Below are 26,145 nucleotides of genomic sequence, written 5' to 3'. Positions count from 1 at the left end.
CTCCTGCCTTGTGCAATAAGTTTAATTTTTTAAAGGTCACCGGATAAATGAGGTGGCTGCATGCTAATTTTGTTTTTCAACATCAGAAAATATGATTTCATCATCAGAGACATGAGGGAGATGGGAAGAAGCAGACAGTAGTGGTGTGTTTGGAACTTATTAGTACAAAAGGCTTAGATTTTTAGGTCAGTTTTTCTCAACATCTGATTATCACAATGTGCCATTGTAAAATAAATCCCCATTTCATATTTAAAGGAGAATGTACTTTAATGATTTTTAATTATCTTTCTAGACAAAATAGAAATAACTACAGACTAAAGTTGTGCTTGAATTCAATGAGTCATATTTTTATTGGTTTGTATTCCAGTAGAACACAGAGACTCCCAGCAAAACCCAGGGTTCTATTATTTTCATCTCCATCGTAGTACAGATTGCAGGACTCTTAGAGAGTATTAAATGGATAAACCCAGTGTAAAAAGGGCTCAAAGAAAAATGGTCAAAGAGTAGACCAGTGCTTCACAGGCTTTTGGCTAATTTCCATGACTTTTTTGTGGTTGAATCTGTTTTTACCATTACTCTTACTGGCTTCAGTTTTTTGGCCTTTTTTCTTTTTTCCTTACCTAATGTAGTTGAACTAAATCATCAAACAATTTTAGGAGTGTCCCTTTCTTCCATTTCTGGACTGGCCTTCACTGCAACTCATCTTTTCCTCTCTCAAGAACATTGTTTCAGTACCTGTTGAAGCCATCTGTTTATCTGACTCATCTTGTGTTTTTAAGGCTATTCATTTAGACTTTTTTTTTTAATGTTCTTATAGCATATCTGATACAATTTGAGATACCTTTTCCCTATATTTTCTTATGTCCATAATTTCTGAGCAGAAGAGTTAAATAAAATGATCTTGTATGCACTGACATACTACTTTAACACATTTGCAGGTTAGAATATCCTATCAGAAACATTTCCCCAGGGCTGTCTTTAACTAAAAGACATTTAAGATATTTATATTACAAGACCACAGAGGAAAAACAGAAGCAATAATTTTATAGGCAGCAGTAATGACACAAAATTATTCTCTTAAAGCACCAAAAATAAAATAAAAAAACCCCAAATTCTTTTATGTAATGCTTCCACATTATATTGGCTAGAACCACAATGTGATTAACAGAGGTATTTTTCATCTCAGTTAGTTCAAATATTTCATTAATGGGAATAAAACATGATTAAAATGTCACATGTCCAATTTTTCTTAAATTTAATAACTTAAATATACTGACAGAAAAAAATGAAACAAATCTTAGAAAGCTCAAAAATAAAATCAATTAATTAATTCAGTTATAACTTCTGTGTGATCCCCTATGCGGTTTGCCCAGTGTTTCAATTAACAAAAAAATCTTCATGGAACAGATCACAACTCTGGATTTAAGGGGTTTTCTAGCTACAGAGATTTAGCTGCAGTTTAAATACCACTGCAGTGAAACTGGTAGTGAAATGCCACTGGATTTGTCTGCAACATGCAGCCTGAGTGTGGTCGTGACCTGTTGCAGTGGCATTGAACAGACCAGTCTGGGGTTTGGTTCCTTGCTATGGAGTTAGCAGTTCATAAGTTTGAGGAGAAAATTGACTATCAATCTTTTATATGTAAATATATATATAATCTATATATGTATGCCTATGTATATCTCTATATGTCAGTGTGCATGTAAGGGTTTCTCTAGAGGTAAACAAATACTTTTACAGATAGTTGGGACGACAACACCTTGCACCTGGTCAGTTTAAGTCAGCTGGGTTACTGTGAAATGTCCTAATTTATACAATAGCAATGATGAATAGGTCTATAAGTAGCAGCCCCTAAGGTGACAACAGTCAGGCTTGTGGCAGAACATGAAGCAAGACAGCTTAAGTGACATCTGGGGAAATTTCTGATGCTGAAATGCAAAGCAGTCCATGGTTTCACGCAGTGAAAGCCTCTCGGCGAGGTGTATCACACCACTCAGTCACGCTCACATGCTCCTGAGGATCAGTTCTAGCTGCTACCTGAGCAGGGATGCAAAGGGGTTTCTCTGCTTGTGGACTTTTTAGTCTAAGCCCAAATGGACCTGTTGTTTGTGCCAACATGCAGAGGAAAGACAGGTCTGGCTACAGACCCAATGAATTTTTCCCCTATGCACACACAGTTCACGAAGGAGAACACAGGGATGGCTGACAGGGAGTGTGTGGCTGCCTCTGGTTCTGTGGCAGATAGTTGGCTCTGGACATCTGAGGAATGGGAATAAAACTCACTACAGCATGCTACAGGCTAGACAAATTGTCCCAGATTTAGGCCATTTAGGTTGAGTAATCCCTACTGAAGATGTGTATTTGTGCATGGACAGATGTTTGGGGGGTACATTTCTTTAGGTGGGATGGAGGGAGAAGGAAGCAGAAATGTGATTTTTTTTCTAACTATTTGTAAAAATAGTATGATTAACCCCAAAGTTTGCATGCTCTTATACTGTAATGATTGTCATTTTAAAACTAGCTTTTTGCCTTCGAGCTATCGGGGAAAAGACCTGAGGGAAAACTACTGCCGAAACCCCCGAGGGGAAGAGGGAGGCCCGTGGTGTTTCACCACCAGTCCAGAGACACGCCACGAAGTCTGTGACATCCCCCTCTGCTCAGAAGGTAACCTGGCACGACTTCTGCAGAAAGTCGCTTTTGCTCTGCTGACAGCAGCTGCACATAACTTCCAGTAGTCACTCACTTGTGGCCTCTGGATAAAGAATAGGTGATTTCTCAGCAAGAATAATTCACATAGCAAGAAAAGGAGGTATTAAGAGGAAGAGAAGTTCTTGTATGTTCCAGTACACTGGAATATTTGAACAAGGTTTCAGGCTCAGCAGCTTTTTTCAGGTCATGGAGGAGCTTGAACAATGTAATTGTGCTGATCACACAAATGTGATTTGCTTGTCTAGTCCATAGTGAATCCATTACGGTTTCAGTATTACTATGTGATAAAATCATCTAGTTCCATTCCATGGTAAAATCAGCTTTTCCTCTTCTTTTTGATGAAAATTTAGATACTGAATTACAGGATGAAAGCTCAAGATAAGTATGTCCTTTGTTTTTCAAATAAATACTGTAAATAAGTGTAACTATAAATCCAATTCCATTGGACTTTCAAGTCACAGAATTTGAAAGACACTTCATGTGTACCATTGCATTTGTTGACTTTTAAGTTGTGTTAACGTCCAAACTAAGCTCTTATATCTTGCTAATCAGCCAATTCAGTTCCAGTCAATCAACTCATTTAAATCCTCAAGATATGATGCCTTTAATTTTCCTGCTAATGTGTCACATGCAATAGCTGTGGTGTTGTGGAGGAATTAAAAGGAGAGGGAGGGAGAGAGGGAGAGAAGGGGGAAGCAAATAATTTACAAGGAGCTTGAAAATCTATTAAAACCTAACATTTAAATATAAATTTAAATGAGCTTCAAATGGGAAAATACTTGAAGCTCACTGTAGGATGAGAACTTTGGTAGCGGATGTTTTGACTGAAGAATGAGATCTGTAAATGCATAAAATAGTATTTTCTAAGTGATCCTTCTTTAAAATTACTCTAATTAGGGAGTAATTGAGAAGTTTGTCTACAGTTAGTTAGGATGAATTTATTTTATATTTTCAGACTTCTAAATCTAAATTTTGTTTAACAGCAGTTTCAAATCCCTTTGATAGTTTTTGCCCATTCTCTCTCTACCCCCCTCCACTTTCCCAAACCAGGGTTGAAAATGTATCTTAGTGTAAGCTGTCAAAAAGAATTATCACCAAAAAGAAACAGTATCATGTGTAGCTGAAAGTGCTGGGAATTTAGAAAATATACTGTACTGCACTGAAATTGTGATTCAACCATTATTCTGCACTTAAACTTGTGCTGTAATTATAGTAGACTTAGAGTGATTTGAAATAATGGATGATACTTAATTGGAAAATACCACCTTTAAAAAATACTTCTTCCTTAGATATGTGTCTCTTTCTGCTACTAACCATAAGTAAGATTAAAAATCTTTTAGGAACATGAATGTGTCTAGCAGCTGACTCCTACCTACCTCAAAACTGTAAGTGTCCTATAAAGTGATATCACATTTAAGCTCATGGATTAGATCTAAGAAAGAGATGTTATTCTATTCCAAAGGGCATTACCCACACCAACTCACAAAAAGGTACCATTTTTTTATAACACTTCAGTTTGGTTTCAATACATAAGAGCAGGGATGTGATTTATTTCTTTTTAACTTTCTTTTTTTTGTGGTGTAAGTCATCAGTGTAATAAATGACTAGTGTCTACTTTTTTTTTTTTTTTCCTAGTTGAATGCATGACCTGCAATGGAGAGAATTACAGAGGGCCAATGGATCACACCGAGACGGGCAAGGAGTGTCAGCGCTGGGATCTTCAGAGACCACACAAGCACAAATTTCGACCAGAGAGGTAACCTCTTCCCACCCCCCCCCACCAAGCAAGACCATGTGGTCATAATTTGAAAATTGCACACATTCTGGAAACAACTGAGCAAAACTAGCATGAACTTAACTGAAATTTATGGATGTCACCAGTTTTAGACGTTTGGGTTTCTGGTCCATAGTGTAGGCTGGCTACTGTCACAATGGAAATGCAGGATGGGGACTAGAGGCTGTTTTGTGCAGTTGTGACTACATCCCATGCTAGTTTAGTGTAGTGATGTGCATGTGCTGCATTAATTGATCAAAATTAACTTCATTGACACTAAAAAATTAACCGCTGAATGTTTCTGCATATATTGATTTGCAGCTTCAGTGAGCTTAAAATACCTTAAAGTCACCTCAAAGTAAATAATGATTAAAAGTCATACAATTTTGTTAGATTTCTTGACACAATTGTGAATATAACCTTGCAATATCGTCAAGTAACATTATCCTCCTTTTTGAGATATTGAATAGCCTTAAAACTGTGGATGATCTTCTGTTATAATCACATTTAAGTACCCAATTTGTTTGACCAAAATATTTGCTCACTGCATATGTTTTTGCAGCCTGGGAAAGGAGTTCATTGCTCTGTTTAGTATTTTATGATTGTGAATTTCTATCTTAGAATTTTTTCTTTTTTTTTTTTTTTTTAATTTAGGCATGAATGCATAACGCCAAAAGTTGAGTCAGAAATACAAAGACAAATTTCATTCCTGTTAGGGTTTGTCCTAGAGGGCAAAATTCACCCAACCACAAATGGTCATCTATAATACACCCTTCTGGAAGGATTTTGGGGCATAGGCGTGGGTGGGGGTTAGGCCACATAGGAAGACCTCTGTGATCATCTAAACTGGACTTCAGTTTCATTTTAGTTTTATTCTGGATTTTGGATTGACTCCATTTATAAATTGGATTAAATAAATTTAAACTGCCGGAGGAAGACTGCAAGAATCAAAAAACCCAGAATGATTAAGATCTTTCACTGAAAGGATTTTTGTGTATGTTAAAGTGTTTCACTAAATAAAGCATTATTTTTATACTCAGAAATGTGAATACTACTATATTTTAGAAAGCCTGATGATTCAGCAAAACATTAAGGATCTGAAGTTTTGGAGTTTAGGTGATATAACCTCTTTTCTTCCTTGGGTCGGATAATCTGCTTCATGAATAATAGCAGGCATCCCACAGCTCTGCTACAATAAATATTTTATATTAGCAGACTGAGACTGAAGATAATCTGAGTTTTGCCATGCACTTACTGTGCATTCTAGAACAAGTCACTGAAAGAGTTTTGTTCCTTGGGAGTGAAATATTTGTAGAACTTCTGGGCACAAATAATAACAATTTTACTGTCAGGAGGAAATTTCTTTTTTTCCATTAATTTTTAATTGTTTGGAAAATGACTTTTCAGACTAACAGCAGTCTTATGAACAACTACCTTCCTCCTTGAACTATTTCCTTCAGAAAACATCATCTTGAGAGTTTTCAGACTGTAATAAAAGTGAGGGTTTTTATCAAAAAACACCCATCCAGATTGAATTGATTCATATGAGCTTTCAGAAGAGTAATGGGGCCCAATGCATTTCTAATACACTGGTGTTAATCACCTTCATGGAACAGTCACTAAAGGTAGTAACCATTATACTTTGATTATACTAGATTTTTAAAAGGTTGTGGGATTTGCTTTGTGGTTTTTTTTTAATTGTCACGTAAGTTAAAAATAAAAGAGGTTTGGAACAAATGATTCATTAAACACAGCAATCTCTAGAAACATTTATAATATATCCAGGTGTAACGTGAATAACTTGGAAACCAGGAAGGACAATCTGGGCAGATTTAAACCTATTTTCATTCATGGCTTCATCAGTTGCAACTATGAAGAAAATGAAATAAAACTAGTAGTCATTTAAATGCTCCAGTCTACCTGCTGTTGGACAATGCTTTCAGCTCAGGGTGAATAAATCTCACTTTTGCTTTTTATCACCTCAGTGAGTTGTTTCACATTCATTTGCCTCAGAGGTCAGCTACTGACCAGAATTGATAACCAACCCTTGTTTACTCAGATTTGATTGAAGTTAGTAGAAGGAACCCCTCAAACAACTCCTGCATGGTCCATTTTTAGCTATTAGTGGATGCAGAATTGTATTCTAAAGCTCCAGTTCTTTTGTGTACTCCTCACAGGCACCACGGAAGGAAGACTGTTGAGGGTAATGACTTAGGCATAGAACAGTGTAGAGGGGAAAAATTTTTCACCTTTTCTGCTTGTATTTTCTCCTCAAAGTCAAATATGCTGTGAAAATATTTATTATAAGGAGGAAAGTAGGGTTGAAGTGTAGCATAAGAGATGAATGACTGCAGGAATCCTTTTACTAATACCCTGGTTTATATCTCTTGTATGAAAATTTATTTTATACAAAATTAAGTTTCCAAGTTTCTTTTTTTAAAAAAAGAAAGGGAAAATAAATATTAGTGAAGAGCTTTAGATTCTATATTTAAATTCCAGGACAGCTAGAGATCAGCATCTGTCTCTTTAAAAAGAATAAATGTTATCTCTTTGACTAATACTCTCCTCCCTCTCTAGAAACTGAGGAAAAGTCTTGATTTTGACACCAGATGTGTATCTTGATCCTTCATTTCAGTTTAATAAATGAAGTACAGCTACTGCGGTTTCAAGGGGAAAAAAAGTAATATACGTAGAGTTCTGAAAGATCTCTGAAACCTCAGGCTCTTTGTTAGGTTTAAGCAAGGAGTCTGTGTCCAATGTACTTGGGAAGGAGGAGTTTACAGAGCAAAGGGACTATCTGCCAGGGAATCCTCCATAGCCTCACTACGGAATTGTGTGGAACAATTTGAAGTCCTGTTGTTGTTTATCTAACATTTGTGTCTTAAAGGTGTTAGTTTGCCTTTTTTTGTAGGAATTGTTGCTTACTGGATATAAAGGAAGGCAGAAGCATGTCTGAATATTGTGGAAAGACACTTGTATTCTAGAAAGTGGATCCTTTACATCCCCATTTGTTTCCTGGACACTCATCTTGGTTCTTAGATAGTGACATGAACACTTCATGCTACTTGACACGGAACATGTTCTACCAACATCAAAGCTCATCACTGCACCTACTGGGTGGCCAAAGTCATCTTGTTTTCTACTGTATTCTTAGCCCTTTAACTGCTTCCTAGTGAAATTCTTGGACACAATTTGTTCCTTTACAGTTCGTCTTTTACCTAGCAGAAAACAGGGTACTGTTACTAGATCTGAAACTACCACATTCTTGACTGCTATTGAATTCTCGGTTTGGTGAGGTTTCTCCTTGCTGGTTTTTTTATAATTTTTTTTTTTTTTAATTCTACTTAAATCCTGTCCCTGTCCCTTGTATAGTTGAAGGAACTCAACTTTCCTAAGGAATGGGAGATCAAGTTGCAAATACATGAGTTAAAATTAGCATGAGCATTTGACATAAAAAGCATCCTAGCAAAGACACGCACTTGTAAATCATATTTTCCTCTGCTTCTGTGAAACACATCTGCTTGCAGTTGTAAATGGATTCAAGTTCCCAGGTAGTTAACTTTATTGTTCTCTTACATACTTTTCATGATTCCCTCAGGGGCAAATCTACTTTTTGTTTCTTTTACTAACACATTTCAATAAAATTGGAAAGCCAAGACAATTTTTGTTCACTAGAGAAAAAAAAAAGTTTCATTTATCTCCTTCTCTTTAAGTTTACAGATGTTAGCATTGCACATTTATGCAAAAAGCCCCTTCTCATCTTGACTATCTCTTTGACCGTTCCATGATGGCAGTAGGAATGTGGAAACATTTAAATAGCACAATAGTATCAAATCTTAATGAGATAAAGTGAGACAGAAGTTAATTCCTTATTTTTCTTCTTCTTTCCCCCAGTGCTTGAAATGAGGGCATGACCAAGAATGAGCTCTGTTACAAAAATGGATCACTAGTAACATTGCTGCTCAAAACAGCTTCCAGTTTGAACCCAGGGCTGTTGCACTGAAGAACCTGTTTTGTTAATGAGTCCAGCATGGCAGAGAGTGTTTATATAATCCACACTTAATTGGGCTGTTTAAAAAAAATGAGAGGCTTCAGTGTCTGGTCATCAGTTGACAGACACAAGAGCAAGAATTTAGCAATTAGCGGAGTTACCCCATCCGGTACCCTGTGCATTAGCACAGCAGGGAATCCCCTCAGTGGAGATCTGATTCTGCTGTATATTTGGAAAGTGTTTATAAGTTATTAGCTTTCTAACAGAGTTGCATCCATCTTACATAATCAGACCCCAGGTTAATAGGAATTGGTTCTTGTTTGCCTCTGCTGAAGTCTGTCCTTTAAGTACCTTGTAGAAGCCTGAGCAGTGTTACCAGGAAGACTTCCTTGACACGTTTCTCATTGTGGTTTACAGATATCCTGACAAGGGCTTTGATGATAATTACTGCCGCAATCCCGATGGCAAGCTGAGACCATGGTGCTACACTCTTGACCCTAACACCCCCTGGGAGTTCTGTGCAATTAAAATGTGTGGTGAGTTCAAGCAAAATTTATTACTTCCTTTTCCTTTCCAAAATCTGGACACAGATATTTCAAGCAGTATAGGACCACCGCTAGTTCGTTCATTGCCCTTCACTGGCTTTTAAAATACAGCTTTCAAAGAGGGTCTCCTATAAACGTTTTCTGTTTAATCTGGACAGGAAAGAAGAGTTGTGCATTACTCGCCACTGGAATATGTGAAAATCTTACGTACTGGAAATTACAATAAAATGTAGGAAAATCAAGAAACAAAAAAAGAGAAGCAACAAAATCATGGAGACCTCATGTACATTCTTACTTTGACCATGCTGGGCATTTGCATTATCATTTGGGAGTAGCTGCATATACACACCATCCCTACTCAGAGTTCTCTGCCAACAACTCTTCACTGCTTTGCAGTTCTAGGCCTTGGGTCCTGCACAATATCCACCCTTGTGCTGAACACAGAATTATTAATTTCCCCATGGGTTTTTCTCTGATATTTAACACTCCATATCAAAGCACTCCTCAGGCAATTAATTTCTTTTCATCCATCAGCTACAAGATGGTGGCATTTGTTATCCTTACTTTACAGACAGAGAATTGAATCAAAATGACATTAAGGTATACAAATATTAGATGTCCTCTTTGAGATGTTTTTGCTCAACATTTTCAGAGTATCCTGCAGCATGCCATATCTTCAAAGCCCAGATCATCTTAACTTTCGTGATAGCTCTGACAGCTCTGTTCACTGATAATTAGATGTTAAATAGATAATTAGAAATGTGCAGGAAAAATAAGAAAGTTAACACTATTGGACCTCTCTTGAAAACTTTTCTAGACTTTCATGGTAATGCTGTTGCTAAGGCAGATGGTAGAATTCAGTTTTGTTGAGACATGCTTTAATCAGGAAGCCAGGATTCACATCCCTGTAATTCCTCGCCTCATTCACAGCTTATGTATCCTACAGGTGATAGTATCCTATCTTATCTCACATAATTCTCATTGCCATATTTAGGGGCCATTATTTTGCCCCTAGTGAATGGATAACATTTGAAATAATGTGTAAGCATCATATTAATGGCAGTTTCTTAATACCTAAACCGTTTTGTTTTTTTTTTTTAATTCCCTTTACTCAAAATTCTTTATTTATAACGCCATGGGAACAAAGACAATGTCTTTAAACAAGGCATAGCTTTAACTGAACCCATACTGTGGAAACCTTTCAAATTTATGTGCCCCAACCCTGTGGCAGAGCCCCCCAGGAAAACAAGCAGAAAGGGGAAAACAGTATTTTTGGATTTTCCATGAAGTGGAGGCAAACCAAAACTTCTAAAACTTCTCAGTCAAACTCAGTGTCATATTAGCTCATGAGAAAGTCAGTTTTTCTTAGATCTGCAGTGTTTGAAACTACAATTTATATTGTTGTCCTGCTTGAACTTTGACCAAAATGAAGTGTTAAAAAATTGTCCTCGAAACCAGACCCTCTCCTTTTCATCTAGCTCTAAGTGTCACTTCAGTAGGCTCATTGTAAAATTAATTTGTCTCTCTTAGGAGGAGGATAGAAGAGAACAGAATCAATTGAAAAGAACAATAAAGCTCACCTGAAAGTGGTTTAATGTGAGAATTCAAAAAGTGGAAAAAAAATCTCAAGCACAAAAGGAGTGATTTTTAATAACTCTTCAATTTTTGAGGCTCTCTATATTTTGTTCCTGATGATATAAATATATCAAGATAACCCATTACTGGGGTCTCTAAAATCCAGGTAAAATAGAGACAGCGTGAGTCTGACAAAAATCTGTTTCCATAATGTAATCTGTATTTTCCCTATGATGTTAACATATATATAAATACTGAGGCAGGTAGGAGGGTAAGAGGTAATGGCTACAGCATGAAGCTGTGTATGTGTGAGCAGTTGTTATCTAAAGGAGGAAACATGGCATTCTTCTTCTTCACTTAGGATTCTTGCCAAAAAAAAATTATGCTCTGTTTTCTGCTTCCGCCACCAATAATTCAGAATTTTCTCTCCTTGGTTGTTCTTAGCTTAGGTCAGTCTAATTTTCTGGAGATTCAGTGACTTCCAATCAATTTTTGAAATCCAAGGGTTGAGTAAGAATACTCTTAATGTACTTCCAGATGCAGAGTAATTGAGCTTATTCTGCTCTATCATAAGGCATTGTAAATCCAGTATAAGGTAGTTACATTATCAAAATTATTCCACTGCAAAAAAAGGTAAGGCTAATTTGCTACTTTGGGCAATGTCTGTAATCAGGTTTTCTAGAGACAGAGGGAACTTAACAGGACCACTGCTTGTTTTGTGTCAGGCATCCGTGAAGTCACACCCATATTGAAATTCTTACCTATGAATTACAGTACTAGTTCATGTCATATATTGAGACTTACTGATAGTCTTTAATAATAGGGGAAACTAAGTCTTTCCCCTTTGTGAACACAGGCTTACTTAGCTATACAACTGAATCATCTTTAAATTTTTTAGTTAATCCATTAATTTAGGAGCTGTTGCTCTGGATTTTTGGTTTGTGTTGGTCTGGGTTTTGTTTTGTTTTGTGGTTTTTTTAAAAACTAAACTGTGCTTCCTACACTTCTCCAGTTATTAGATAACGTATGAATCATGTGTAGCATACTAGATCTGTTCTTTTCCCCTGCTGGATATGTTTTTATTATGAAAGAAAAATATTCCTACATTACAGCTGACTGTTTCACAAACGCAACTTTTATAAACCTTTATCCTTTGGCATTTCCTGAGCTGATGTGTCAGTGTTCTGAGGATTCACATCTGGCTTTGTTGGTCACGTAAACTTACAGTTCATGCAACTTTCAGTATCTCCAGTCTGACCAAAGCTTTATAAAATAGTTGGGTGGGAGATCTCCTGCAAATTACTGGATTATTATCACCTCTGTCTACCAAATCACAGTTAAAGTCCTTAATAGAAAGTAAAGATCATAATGAAATTTAAAAACAAAACCCACAGTGAAATTATTTTAATGTTGTGATGAAAGTCTTTGGTGTTGTTTCTAGGCAAAAGTTGACTGAAGTAACTAGAAATTCTTTCTTTTATCTTCAGTTAGAAAATGTATTAAAATCAGTGGAAATTTCCCATATGAAACTGTATTTTCACTGCAGAAAAATTGTGGATTTTTGTAAATTAATAAGGCAATCTATTTGAGAAGTATACAAAAGTAGTAGTCTTGAAAGTGCTTAATCCAGCAGGTATTTTCAATGAATGTTTTGGACAGGCATATGGCACTACCCTCTACATAAGATGCAATGCTGCTCAGTGCTTTCTTTTATAACCCAGAGAGGGAATTTATTGCTGATACTATTGTTGTATCAACAGCTCGATGGCCAGAATATCAACACAAAATATTGAAGCCCTGTTTTCAGTTTTCTGTCTTTTTTGAGGCACATAGAAAAACTCTTTTCCCACCTCCTAGCAGGGAGCCCAAAACACTTGGCTATTCTTAGTTTCGGTGGCTGCTCTGTGTTTCTGAAGCTGTGGCTGTTTGCAATCTCAGTACACTAAAAAGAGAACATCATGAGTTATAGGTCTTTATAGCTTTGTGGTTTGGATTCTCACACAGGTTTTTAATTCCTATGCTGAGGACTGTTTATTTAATTTACAAGAAATTCTAATTAGGAAAAATGCTTGCAAATCCAAGTTCTTGGACCGTATACAAAAATGTAGGTGTCCTCTCTTTGGGGGAGTGACCACAAGGCAGCATGCTGCTTGTGGCTTTTGCTACATGTCATGAGGGCTAGTATGCTCTATAGCCAAAATGCTGACAACAGCTCATATACAAAATTTTCAGAAAAAAAGTCAGTGGAAGGAAGCATTTAGAATATAAATATGGTTTTAAAACTGAAGAGAGAGAGGGCATTGTAATTTTACTTCCAAGCACAGAATGCAGCATAAAACATTGTGGCTTACAGCCAGGGCTGTGAGAAAGAGATGACAGGAACAATTAGGAATTAGAGATGGCTCAAGCTGCAAAAACTGGATTTGGATTAAGACTTCAGGGACCTCAGGACTGGTTTGAAGTTGCTCACATATGTGTCTGTGGTTTTGGCTCGAGACAATTTTTAGTTACAAGAGAGGATAAAAGGACAACTAACAGCAATGAAGAAGTGTAGGATGAAATGAAGAAATGGAAGCAGTGACAGCAAACATGAAAAAAGAAAATGACTGTTATTATGGCATGAATGAGGACATGAACTACAGGGAAGACAGGAGCAGGGAACTAATGCTGCTTTAAAATAAAATAAATAAATAAATGGGTAACAGTTCTTCTATGGATGCATTATAAGGCTATAAGAGAGATGCTGAGGCCCAGAAATGAAACTGCTTATGTCAGTCATTTAAGAGCTTCAGAGTTACATGGAATTATTAAGGACAGTGTACTGTTGATGCCTACCTGATTTCCAACCAAACCAGATACCTTGACTATGGATTTAGCCTTTACTGTCAGTATTCATAGACAATAGGCAGGAGTGACTGAGGCTTGAAAAGCCTTGAGAGAATTCAATAAAGGTCTAAGTTTGATGGGAAAGAACAAGTAATGAAACAGCAAAATTGAGATTCTAGGTTGTAAAATGAACCATTGCAGCGTGCCTATAACTTTTGGGAAGGCAAAATACTCACCAGTATTAAATTACTCATTCTTTAGAAAGAGATTTCAACCGCCCATTTGAATGCAAAGTTCTGAATAAAAAGTTATTTGTTGAATGTATGTATGTGAACAAATAAAAGTTACACTCAGTTTAAGCTTAATATTTGTATAAGATAAAGATGTTTATAGAAAGGAGGCAGTGAAAAGAGACTGATATTTAGTAGATGATAAAGTGTTACCTTCTATTTTGCTTCACACAGAAACATAGAATAGGTCCAGCATTCACTGTTTATCCATCAGCTTCATCTACATTCTCTCAAAAAGGATCCATCTCAAATCCTTTTCATCATTTCTATGATAGTTTTTAAAGTGAGATTTAAGAACTCTAAACCCGAGGGGATTCATTTTTACTATTTTTTTTAAAATGTATTTAAAATAAAAATTGTTTGGACTTAAAGTCTTCTTGTAGACATTGAAACTACCTGGAAAGATCTCTCTCTGCTCAAGGACAAATGAACTGTACATGTGAAGGTTTTAGGTGCAGGGTTTAGGTGACAATGAGTTCTTCAGTATTGTGATTCTTGAGCTTGGCTTTAATTGATTTCTTCACTTTCTCATTTGTTTTTACTGAAAAAAAGCAAAACACTAGAAATCAGTAGCGGGTCTTCCACATCTTTTTTGATTGTGAGATAGTACACTGAAGAAAATATGGAAAGGAAGGAACTACCAGTAACCTAATGCCCAGAATTGTAGATGTCATTGCTTGAGGTAGGGGTGCCTGCAGGCAATACAACTGAGCATGACCAGCTTTATAACACCCCTCAGCTTACTTAGTGACATTTGTAGAATTGCATGGATCATGTTTAAAATCTACTTTTAAAAATATTTTTTTGCTAATCAGGGTACATTTTCTTTCTGCTGACTGACATTGTAGGAAAGACACTACATGAATATAAGCAAAAGCAGGTATTTTCCTCATGATGTGATTTAGGATCCTGCTTCTTTTCCAGTGATGTCTTTTCCCAAAAATACATAGATTGTATTGCAATGAAAAAACATGAATTCTCCAGTAATATCTCTATCTTCTTTTAAGTCAGTAGAAGCTTCACCATTGACCTAAAATTTGTGCAGGATTTTCTTCTGGGTCACTGGGATTAAAGACAGAAATAGTACTCTAACTGGTTACTTCAGCTGTCGAATGACTCAAGGCCCCTGCTGATCCCTCATGCTGGTGTTACTGTGAGAACCAGAACTGAGAAGACTATCTGTGGCTTTACACATGAAACTCTGGATAATGTTTCATTTTTTTTACTTAAGCTTCTATGAATGCACGAGCTGGCCCTTATTAATAAAACTATGTATTTTGAAGTATCAAAATAGGGAGGGTTTTATGGAAAAAGGATACCTTTGCATAATTGCACTTTGGTTGAGGACTTCAGAGTAAACATGTGGAGGTGGAAATACTATTAATGGGAAATCCCCTCATGTAGCTGACTGAATTACATGGTTAATCTTAGTCATCCAGAATTAGAAAAAAAAAAACAAAAAAAAACCAAAAAAACCACAAAGTTCAAAAGTAGCAAAATGCTGCTGACAATTACCAAATTCTTCTGTTCATAATGAGCTTTTATACAGGAGTAAGAAGTGACATTTAATCAATAAATCATAAATAGTAGTCTTTCATAAGATGATACATTGTGTGTTCTTCCTTTAACAGTACTTTTAATCTTGGTTCAGAACTATAAAAGTTGAACTGAAGCAAAAAAATCCTGGGAACTTATATTATGAAATATTAGTAAGTAATGCAAAGTAAGGATTGCTAACTGATTTTAAATTAATCTAGCTTAATTCATAATGTCTTTCTCAGTGGAACAAGCCCTTGGTTTGCAGATCTTGATTTATATTTTAGAGGAATTGCTGGGATAAGGATGGGAATTTATCTTTATGGATTTTTATCTTGATCTCGATTTCACCTTGTAAGAGAACTGGTGATTGTGGTCTCAGGGCTCTTTCACCATTGCTCTGCACATCTGATGTTCATACTCAGAATTATTAAACTTTAGATAATTGGCTATGTGGATGATGAGTAATTAGCCTCAAGGACAAGACCAATAGTGAATGGAGATAACTATATAAGTTGTAGGCTTGGACAACCTGGGCACTGCCTTATAGTCTGCAGAGCCCCTCTGTAATGCCTGGTGAGGCAGGCACTGCTCCTCAAGCTCTTGCATGTTCCTGTGCACATCCAGCCCAACTTTCATTAACAGGAACAGGGAGACTGTTCCCATCATGACTGTTTGAGGAAACCACCAGCTGAATGAAGGATTTCTTGAGCCTTTATTGGTAAGATTTGAGTTTTCTGTGAGACTCAATAACCAGAAAGGGAATTGCTTCAGAAATACATTTCACAAATATTTTGGAGGCTCATTTTTCATGTTTTAAAATGAGACACTTGTAGGAAATGCAGGTGGTACAGCAAGAAGAGTCTGGGAGGGGTTTGTGGACCTTTTGGAATGAAGGAACTGCTGTATTAATTAAAATGAGAATATTCTAGCAATCCTTTTCATTACTGGAATTCTTATTGAGAGCTGTCACAAAGTAGCAGCAGATAATCACGTTGTAGATTTAGAAATAATTTCTCTCTTGGTCATTATAATGTAAATCTTTCCTGAGGTGGCTTGGCTGTGCAAGTATTCACGATAATGTGAAAATTAAGTTTGTCTGGTGCCTTTATGTAGGACATTTTGACATGGACAAACTGTAAAATCTGATAAACAGATAGAGGTCACTGTCCAGACATGCAGTGTAAGGTTTGACAATAAGCTGTGCATCTGTCAATGTACAAGCAGGAATGCTCTACAAAGTGACTATGGCCTTACTTAAATCAATTGGTTCATTACTTACTTCATTTCACGCATGTGATTTAAAAAAACCCAGACCCACACAGTGATAAATAAACACCAACCCAATTATTTTTTCACTAATATGACTGAGTACACAGCAGATGTACTATATAGTTCATTACAGTTGAAATAGTAACTTCTGGTGCATACAACACTTCTGGTATTTGCAACAGCTTTTATTAGGTTGATTTTTTTTTTTGTGCCTTATTAGTAGTGTTATTTAGCAAGAGTTTTTGCTAGAGTTATGTAGTTATAGTTTATTAATTGACTTACAAAATAATGTGAAAACGGGATTTATGCTGAAATTTCTCATATTAGGAAACTCTTTCCCCCTCAGGTTATTCACTACATCTCTTACATTTGCATGTATTTTTTGAAAAGACTAATATATATTTCAATGTGGTATAGCAATGCCCACTCCAATCAGTTTAGGAGCTATTTTAGAATATAATTCCAATATGTTTTATATATTATTTATGATGGAAAACTGAAATATGCATCTATTTATTTCTATTAGTTGTATGAATTCATCTTTTTGTAGTTCAATTATTTAAAAAGTAATCTATAAAGACTAAAAATACAGTTAGTAGCTGCAAATCTATTTGATGAATCCACTAGAAAGAGTACATTTGTCAGCCTGCAGAAACCTACTTGTGATACTTGCAGTGCCATATCCTTTTGACTTTGGAATGAGCTTGGAACTCACAATCGCATTGAAAGAGGACAACATTTGGAGAAAAAGTGTCTTGGGAAGGAAGGACAGGAAATGAATTTGACCATGAAATACTGGTTTGAAAACATCAACCAGATGAAGAGAAAAGGGGTTGTGTGGATAAATGTATAATTCAACTGCACAACTTGATGTTATCATTTGACAGGGAAGTGATCTTTAACATCAAAGATCAGTCAGCAAATCAGCCAAAACCATCTGTTATGACATTTGGTTTCCTTAAGATCCATATTCTAAGTTCATAGAATTGGCTCACGTTACCAGGAGTGAAGTATATTATGAGTAACACACAAATATTTTCTATTCACTGGACCATTTGAAGAAAACTAATTAAAAACTTTATTAACATACTTATTGTGAACAACTAATACTTTTAAAGTAATTTATAAAATTAGTCTTGTGAACAATATAAATTACCAACAAATGGGCAGTTACTTACAGAAATATTATATTGGGAACCTTTGGGGACATTGTAGAAGTGTTACTCTTACTGCAGGGTATTTTGTTTTGTACTGCTTCGTATATATCTGATGCAATATCTGTGCCATTAATTTGCAATTATGAAAATTGCATAAGAAATAAAAAGAGACTTTCAAGTTATGTGAATGAGTCATTTGAAAACCACTGTTTTTCTGAATTTAGTTCAAGACAGCCCACACCAGGGTGAGTACAGAGTATATCAACATCTGTAAAAGATCTTGAGTCTGTTGAATTTGTTAGTCTTTAAAGCATTTGTCTCTCTGTAGAGCATACTGATCTTTGATTTTAAAAGCTGGAATTTTTCCCCTCTTTTAACCATATGAGGCACAAAACCCCTAACACTTCAAGGAGAAGTTAGTACTTTTCTCTATAATAGGATTTGGTTTTGCTTTAATTTTTTATCTGCACCTTTTTTTCTTGTGATTTGATATTCTGTGAATTCGTTAGAGAAAACCAATTGTATTTTATTACTACAAATATGTATTAACATGTGTAACAGTGCACACGTGGGTGGTCACTCAGTTTTGTAAAGCTAAGCAAATGAGAAGATATTTGCTGAACAGGAAAAAGTAATCAGGAATATCTTCTGACCTTCCATGACACAACATAGGCCAGGTGTCTCACAGAACAAAAACTATTAAACGTTGCAGATTCTCTGCATGCAAGTAGATAAAGTAGCATAAGGTCTAGTACTTTGATTTTGTGGATGTTGTAAACGTGAAGAGGAGAAAATTATTCTGTAATCACCTTGGCAATTTCACCAAAGAACTCCAATTATCATGATTTGAACTGCAAAGTAGATTTCAAACCTGACATCCTCAGCCAACCTTAAGTGTGTGAAACAGCATTTATTCTCTGGGTCTGCAGATGAAAGCATTGTGAACAGCACAGAGGCAGCGGCTGAGACTTCAACGTGCATCCAGGGCCAAGGTGAGGGTTACCGTGGCACAGTCAGCACCATATGGAGTGGAATCCAGTGCCAGAGATGGGACTCTCAGTTTCCTCACCAGCACAACATCACTCCTGAGAACTTCAAATGCAAGTGAGTAGAGATGTGTGGGTACTATCACTGCAGTGGGAAAAGAGTTTAGTTTTAAAATGTTTAAAAAGTCATACCACTGAAGTAAGCCATAGGGTCCCTGTCCCTGCTCTGCATCCTGATGCATTCACTCGACTTGCTGATGCTGAAAACCATTTGAACATGGGAAAATCAGTTCTTCAGATCTCAAAATAGTAGCTCTAGACAAACTTGTATGAAACCCTAGGGGTTTTTATGAACTTTTTCTTCAAGCTTGATTTTAAGTGGATGTTTTCCAGACTGAGACCTGAATCCCGATAGTGCTGGTACATTATCACCGTTTTTCTTTCATGGAACTAAATACTTGTTCACACTTTGATTGCTGACTTTAACTCAGTATGTCCTAAATATTACCTAAATGTAAATTTCTTTTCAGTACTTAACATTTATAATATTTGACAACATTTCTTTTATTTTCCATATTTTAAGTCCTTTTTCTGTCTCATTACTAAGTGTATTTGCATCAATAGGACTGCTTTTACTTGAGGGGTCACTGATCATCAAACATTTCTATGCAGTTCAAAAACTCCCAGAATGTGAATAATCTACTAATTTTAAACGGTTACCTTAGTAATGTTCTTTCAGTCCTTTTTAAACTGAGCAGAGAGGAAACCTTGCTGACCAGCATGGAGCCACAGATCAGTTTGTACTAAATGTCTTTATTGATGGGTAGATATCAGTAAGAATTACAGTATTAGGCCCATTCTTTCCATAGTCTGTTATCAGTAAGTGTTGCAGATGGAAAAATACAGTGAAATATGGAGATGCACAGAACATGGCAAAAACTGTCAGGAGATGGGAAAATAAAACTTACATTTAAGAGGTTTGACTATTTCATGCAAGCTGTGAAAGACATTTAAAGATGTTCCCTTGTGACTAACTTTTATTTTAAAGGTAACAGCTGTATAGAATTTCAACATACATTTTTTTTTTATTTTCCAAGATTCAGTTTCTTAAATGAGTCACTGATAGTCTACAGGACTCTTCTTTCTCTAAACTCAGTAGAACCATTCAAAATACAGGGAATTTTAAGCACTTTGGTAATGTTTGTATTTAAAAGCACTTGTAATGGATTGCAGGTGTATCCAATGTCAGTTGCATGCAAATTTTGATGGAGAATCCTGAATAAAAATAAGCTATATTGAAGATATTGTTAATCTTCAAGTGAAATCTTGTATCCAGTCAAAACATATGTCTGCTGAAAATAAATTCCCATGAACATATTCTTATTAAAATTACTGTATTTTTCTGGACACTGTGTTCTTACTGGCTCCTCATCTCCTTGCACTTGACACTGATCAGTAACATAGAGACCTGAAGGAGTTTATATAATTGTTAACTCATAATAAAAAACAATGGAATGCATCAGTGGGTTTAAGTTATCCCTGCTGTGAGCTAACATATTTATTTTTATAGGGATTTGAGGGAGAACTACTGCCGAAATCCAGATGGATCTGAGTCACCCTGGTGTTTTACCACTGACCCAAACATCCGTATTGGTTATTGCTCCCAGATTCCTAAGTGCGATGTATCAAATGAACAAGGTAACAGAGGAAAGGGTGATAACGTGATTTTAAGTGAATGCTGTACTGTTCCAAACAGCAGATAGACAGGCTTGAAAGCTGGAGAAGTTGATCTGTATTACACCTGTGTGGTTCTGCTTTGGCTTTCTTTGCATGCTTGGGATTCATCGTGGTGTAAATGAGATTCATTTCTCAGTTCAATTTTCGGTTCCAGCAGGGAAAGCTGCAGCAAAGATTTGCTTTTGGATCTGACTTTTAGACAAGGTGAATCTGTGTATCTGCTCTACTGTTTTTACCTCTCTTATTTTGAAAGGCCTTTTTCCAGAGCTGAGATGATTTCCTTGGTTCACAGTCTTTCTATAATTGCACATGAGGCCACAAAAAGTTGTGGATTTTTTTGTTTGTTTGTTTGTGGGGTTTTTTTTGGTTTTTTGTTGTGGTTTTTTTGCATATCCCTCCTTGTCTAAAAGTAATTGATCCTCTTAGATATCTGTGCTTGTGAGGTCCACTCTTGAGTCTTCATGCAAATGTTTTTCCCATGAGGTCTTGAAGGAGTATTATTGCATCCTGAACTGATGTCAATCATTGCATTAATTGAGGCTGCAGACCCTACTGAGGCTGCATTAACATCTCCGTCTTTAAATTTTAGACAATTTTTCTTGTAAATTTGAAAAAGTTGCAGTTGCAAGAGTTATATCAGAGAAAGGATTAAACTTTTACTTTCATTCTGTGTTTCTTGTAAAGTATCAATTATCAAAAAGTAAAATTACTGATGAATATGAAATTAAATGCTTTATGCAAAAAAGTCTTTATAGTAGTGATAATTTCAAACAATCATCTTGAAAAGTCTCAAAAAGGCTTGTGATAAAAGCTTATGAATTAAACATGACTTCTGCTGGAGCGAACAGGCAAGTTTTTGAATTACATTAAAATGAAAGTCATGTTGATTTTTTTTGATTTTGCTGAAGTATTACTTAAGTCTAGGATTATACACAATTGCCAGTATCTGGAACCTACACAGAGCTAGGCTGTTTCAAGTAGGCTGAGTGCCTATTTCTTAAGAAGGGAGGAATAGGGGAGCATTTTTGCTTTGTTTTGTATAACCCAGCTTCTAACAACTTTTAGGATATTCTATGTGACCCCTCTAAGTCAATCATAAACAAATTATTTAAAAAAGAAATTTTCCCAGTTTATCTAAGTAAGACAGAATTTAAAATTTGAAAACTTTTTTCCCATTTTCTTTCTGAATTGATTTATACAATTTTCTAGTTTATATTATATAACATTTGCTAAATGGAACACTTGTCTTTAGTAATTTGGATTACTGATGGAAAGGAAGAGTTTTCTTCTCAGTGTTGCACAATCACCCGCTACTTTTTTGACTCAACATTCTTTTTTTCAGATTGTTATCGTGGCAATGGCAAGAGTTATATGGGGAATCTATCCAAGACAAGATTTGGGCTAACTTGCTCCACATGGGACAAAAATATTGAAGACTTACGTAGGTGTGTACATATGAAACAGGAAGAGATGGTTCAGTGAGTCCTGAATAAATACTGCCTCCAAATGGCAACTCTTTCTCATCTGCAGTGATTCTAAAGCAGACCCTTATGCCCTGGAGTTTTTAGTATTTTTTTTTTTTTAATCTTTATCTTTTTCTTTTTATTTCGTGTTTAAATACATTACACAACATGACTTTGTTCCAGCTAACCACTAATTGCAGGCTTTGGGATGTTTCTTAGTGTTTAGTTTACTGGCCTGTTTTACCCCATCTTTGTCCTTAAAAGTTTTGTGCAATGAGACGACAGCAGGAACAAGGCAGGAAATTATTATCTCATCAACCTAATCTCATAGCTCACACTGCTTCAAAGAGGAGGTTGGACTTGAAACCACCTAATGTGCCTTGCTGCCTGAAGTTGAATCTTGAATCTACAGTCTAATGACACTGACATCAAATACCATTAAAAAGACTTGCAATTTCTGTTGTTTATCATTACTTTGGCTTCATATTCAAGTAGTGGAAATGGCAAGTTACTTTAATTTATTTGTTGAAGTAAAATGAATAAGCAAGAAGTACAAAATAAGGGATTTATCTAAAATTTTACAATATATATCACACACACTAGTGGCCCTGATGGAAACAGTTTCTCCTTCACTTTCCTTTGGTTTCTGAGGCTCATGCAAATATGCCAATATTGGCTTTGGTACTTTGCTATTGAGTCATAGTGACCAACATATTGGGCACTATTGTCCTTTGTAATCTGGCTGTCCCTGATTCCTTCTGCTGTCGTTATTGTCAGTCAGGACAGCGTGTAAGTCAGCAAGGCAGCCTTTGGGGAAGCTGTATTGCAAAAGGCAGAATTCAGTGGCCCTGTCTGGAATCATCACTCGAACTGCATGTGTTTTTCCCCACAGAGGTTAAGAGAGAGGGTACATATTCCAGTGTGCTGTCCATGTAAGGGAAGCAGAGGTTTAAGATCATGACTTCTGAGAAGCCTGTCTTCAGCTAGCTGTGAATGAGATAGCATAAACCTACTGGATGCTTGATGCAATTGCATTCATTTAATTGAGCACAGATCAGCCTTGATTTTCTTACTCCCACACATTTTCAATCTGGGAACTTCTTTGAGGAGTTATCTGTCTCACTGCAACAGTTTCTCTGGTTATGGGTGTACTAGAGGCAGCATACGTGGTTGGTAATGAACTAAAAGAGCAGTACAGCTGTAACCAGGGAAGCCTATATCCTTGTGTCTGGCAAACCAGAAATAAACAGATTTCTCTGCCTCAGATTGTGACCCCAAAATTTCTCCTTTAAAGTGCCTCATGTAGAAGCAATTTAGGTGACCTATCACTGCAGTTTGTTTGAGCCATTCATCCTTCTGCTTGCCTGCTGTTCAGCCTTGCTAACTTTCTTAGTTTGCCCTTCCTTTGCCCATGATTCATCTTTGCAGATTCCACACTCTCTTGTGCTGTTAACCTGCAAGGAGAAGGTACCTGCACTCCCCAGAGAGGACTGCAGGTTTGCTGAGGACATCACAGGCACCCTTCTAATTAGTGTAATGGTCCCTCCTGAGGGTATCTAGAGATTTTAGCTTGACTGGGAGATCTGGAAACCTCCCAGCTGTCCAGTGCACACTGTGCTTAAAATACCAACCAGAGGAAACTTGGACCCAGATCCAGCAAATATTTGGGTCTCATCTTCCCTTTGATTTTAACCAGCCGTAAACCCTGACCTGTAGGCTTCTCAATCAGCTAATAGTACAATGTGGAGCAAAGCAACATTTAACCTTTGAAAATTTGGGCTATAGTATAAAGCTTTTCAGCACTTTGAATTTTTTTTCCCTGTAGGCATATACAAATATTCAGAGAACCAGATGTTAGTAAACTGAAGAAAAACTATTGCCGCAATCCAGATGATGATTTTCATGGTCCCTGGTGTTACACAGATGATCCTCTCGTTCCCTGGGATTACTGCCCTATTTCTCGATGTGAGTACTTGCTATGCCTCTGGCATTGTCAGCTGTGCTGTCCCAGTAAAGCCACGGTTTCATAGGCATATGCACACCTTTCCATTGTCACTTGTGGCAGTGGAAAATGTGTGATTCCATCAAGAATCAATTGTGCGTGACTGAGAAGGAGCAGACAGAAGCTGCTTGTGCAATATATGAACAAGGGGTTCTTTTCCTTGACCAGCTTGGAGATTTCAAGTCTTATTTATGCAGCAGGAGCACAAAAGGGCTATTACAGATGGTCAAACATTTTCCAGCAGATCTAGCTATTGAATGAGGGCTGGACGGAGACAAAGAATTGTCTGGTGGTCAGAATGCTGGCTGTGGCCTCAAGAAACCCAGGGAGAGTTATCTTCTAAACTACAAGCTTCAGAGTCTCTTTGTGTGATCTGTATTTGTAAAGTTAGGATAACTCACTATGTATATGCTGAAGTGTATATGTGCTATACAGATTAGATTCTGCTTTCAGATGTTTCTGGGATGATTTAACTCCTGGCAAGAATCAGGAAAATAACACCCCCAAAGTTAAATGTTTAAATCTAAATAGCTTAAAAAAAACAGAATTAAAAATCCTAGGGAACTCAGTAACAAACAGATAATAAGTGGGAAAAGATAGTTTTATGCTGAAAAATGTACAATTCATATTTGTGTTCAAAATCTTTCTGTTCAATTCTTATTTCTAAATTACTCTGCTGTGTATCCTGGGAGAACACTTAAATGGTAAATCAGGCTTTTGAATACATCTCTCTGATCTCTAGAGGTTAAGGATAATGTTACACTCATTCCTAGTGGCAATCTGCTGTATTTCCTCAGTAGTCTGAACTCCTGCATCTGTAAAAAGTGATATTTGAAGTCTCAGGCGATGCTTTGGCATCTATGAGAGGAATAAACAAACTGTGCAAAAGGTTATTTGTGTCAATGTAAATTAAAAAAACAGATGAAGAAATATACTTTTTGTTCACTTATTCTGTGTTCACTATCTGAATCTATGAATTCCTAAGGAAATATTCACAGCAAACATTTCTAGGGTAATGCAACATTGGTGACTATCACAATTTCTGCAATCAAATTCCAGAGTGGGAATATGTCTGTTCTACAACTGTAACTCATATGGACTACTACTAATAGCTCATGTACTTATAACCAACTTAACAAGTACAGAAAAAATTCTGACAGTTCCCCAATTAACTTACTTGGTGCCTTTAACTGCTCTATTCAGACTACATTAGATATATATATATACACACATATATATATATAAAGGTATGTATATATATGTATATGTGTATATATATATATGCACATACGTATGTATGCGTATGCATGTACATAGAAATTTAACTACGTATATAACTCTATACCTTTATATTTTATACATACATATACATGTGTATATATATGTACATATATATGTGTGTCTATATATATATATATTTGCTTAATGGTGGAAATCTAGTTGGATGAGACTGTTTAAATTTTGCTTTTGCAAATTCTCAGTAGCTACACCCGTACCTCCACTGTGTTTCCAGCTCAATATGCTGGGTCTCTCTGTAGACTTTACTGAAGGCAAAAATTTTGAGTGAAGGTTAAGGAACCTTGTTGTAGGTGCTTTTTTTTTTTTTTTACTTGGACTTAATAGAAGAACTGAACCAGATTTTGGGGAACACGTTTTAATAAGGAAAGTTTTTTGCTGATAGGAGCATAGAAGGACTTTTGAAGTTTCAAAGGTTATTAAGGAAAGTAGAATTTATTTTGGTCTGACTTGGATTTAATCACATGACTTCCATAGTTCCTCAAAGCTTGTAGAAAAGTCACAACTTCATTTTTCAGCATTTGCTTGTTTGAATAAAACATGTAAATTGAACATGATAGGCAGCCTGATGTATTTAGAATACAGCCAAGTAGAAGAATGCTTACAAGTCCTATTGCAAAATGTTTATTTCTTATTTCATTCTGTTGGGATAAAATTCTGCCTTCTTGTTAGTTCTTACTAAACTGTACTAAAGAAATCATTGAAGTTTAAAACCTGGTGTATCATTAAAGTTAACAATATGCCATTTGCTGTTGATTTTTACTCTATTCAATTTTTAAATGTGTTTTAATTTTGTATTATGGTTATCATATGTGTCTGTCTAGGTGAAGGTGATACAACTCCTACTACAACCAGCTTGGATGGTAAGTAAGTTTGTGTGTATACTGTGCAATGCATGACTGTATCCTCTAAGACTAACCCTTTCTTTCCAATTGGGAAACAAGTGAAGATTAGTTAAAGTTATAAAAAAAACATATAGCCTGAGC

General features: G+C 36.2%; 1 protein-coding gene across 2 annotated transcripts in view; it reads left to right on the top strand.

Annotated features, from left to right (window-relative positions):
• The window catches only part of HGF (hepatocyte growth factor), a 58,625-nt gene that overhangs the window by 19,535 nt on the left and 12,945 nt on the right, over positions 1-26,145 (top strand). For both annotated transcript variants that reach the window (XM_027639982.1, XM_027639984.1), the window contains exons 5-12: positions 2,522-2,664; positions 4,345-4,465; positions 8,892-9,010; positions 18,605-18,779; positions 20,232-20,359; positions 21,741-21,843; positions 23,687-23,826; positions 25,984-26,022. In XM_027639982.1, the coding sequence (XP_027495783.1) occupies positions 2,522-2,664; positions 4,345-4,465; positions 8,892-9,010; positions 18,605-18,779; positions 20,232-20,359; positions 21,741-21,843; positions 23,687-23,826; positions 25,984-26,022 (968 nt within the window). The remainder of the gene's footprint in view (positions 1-2,521; positions 2,665-4,344; positions 4,466-8,891; positions 9,011-18,604; positions 18,780-20,231; positions 20,360-21,740; positions 21,844-23,686; positions 23,827-25,983; positions 26,023-26,145) is intronic.

This window comes from Corapipo altera, unplaced genomic scaffold, assembly GCF_003945725.1.
Source record: "Corapipo altera isolate COAL_440 unplaced genomic scaffold, ASM394572v1 1b, whole genome shotgun sequence".
NCBI lineage: Eukaryota > Metazoa > Chordata > Aves > Passeriformes > Pipridae > Corapipo > Corapipo altera.
This window is presented reverse-complemented; position numbering and strand designations above follow the sequence as displayed.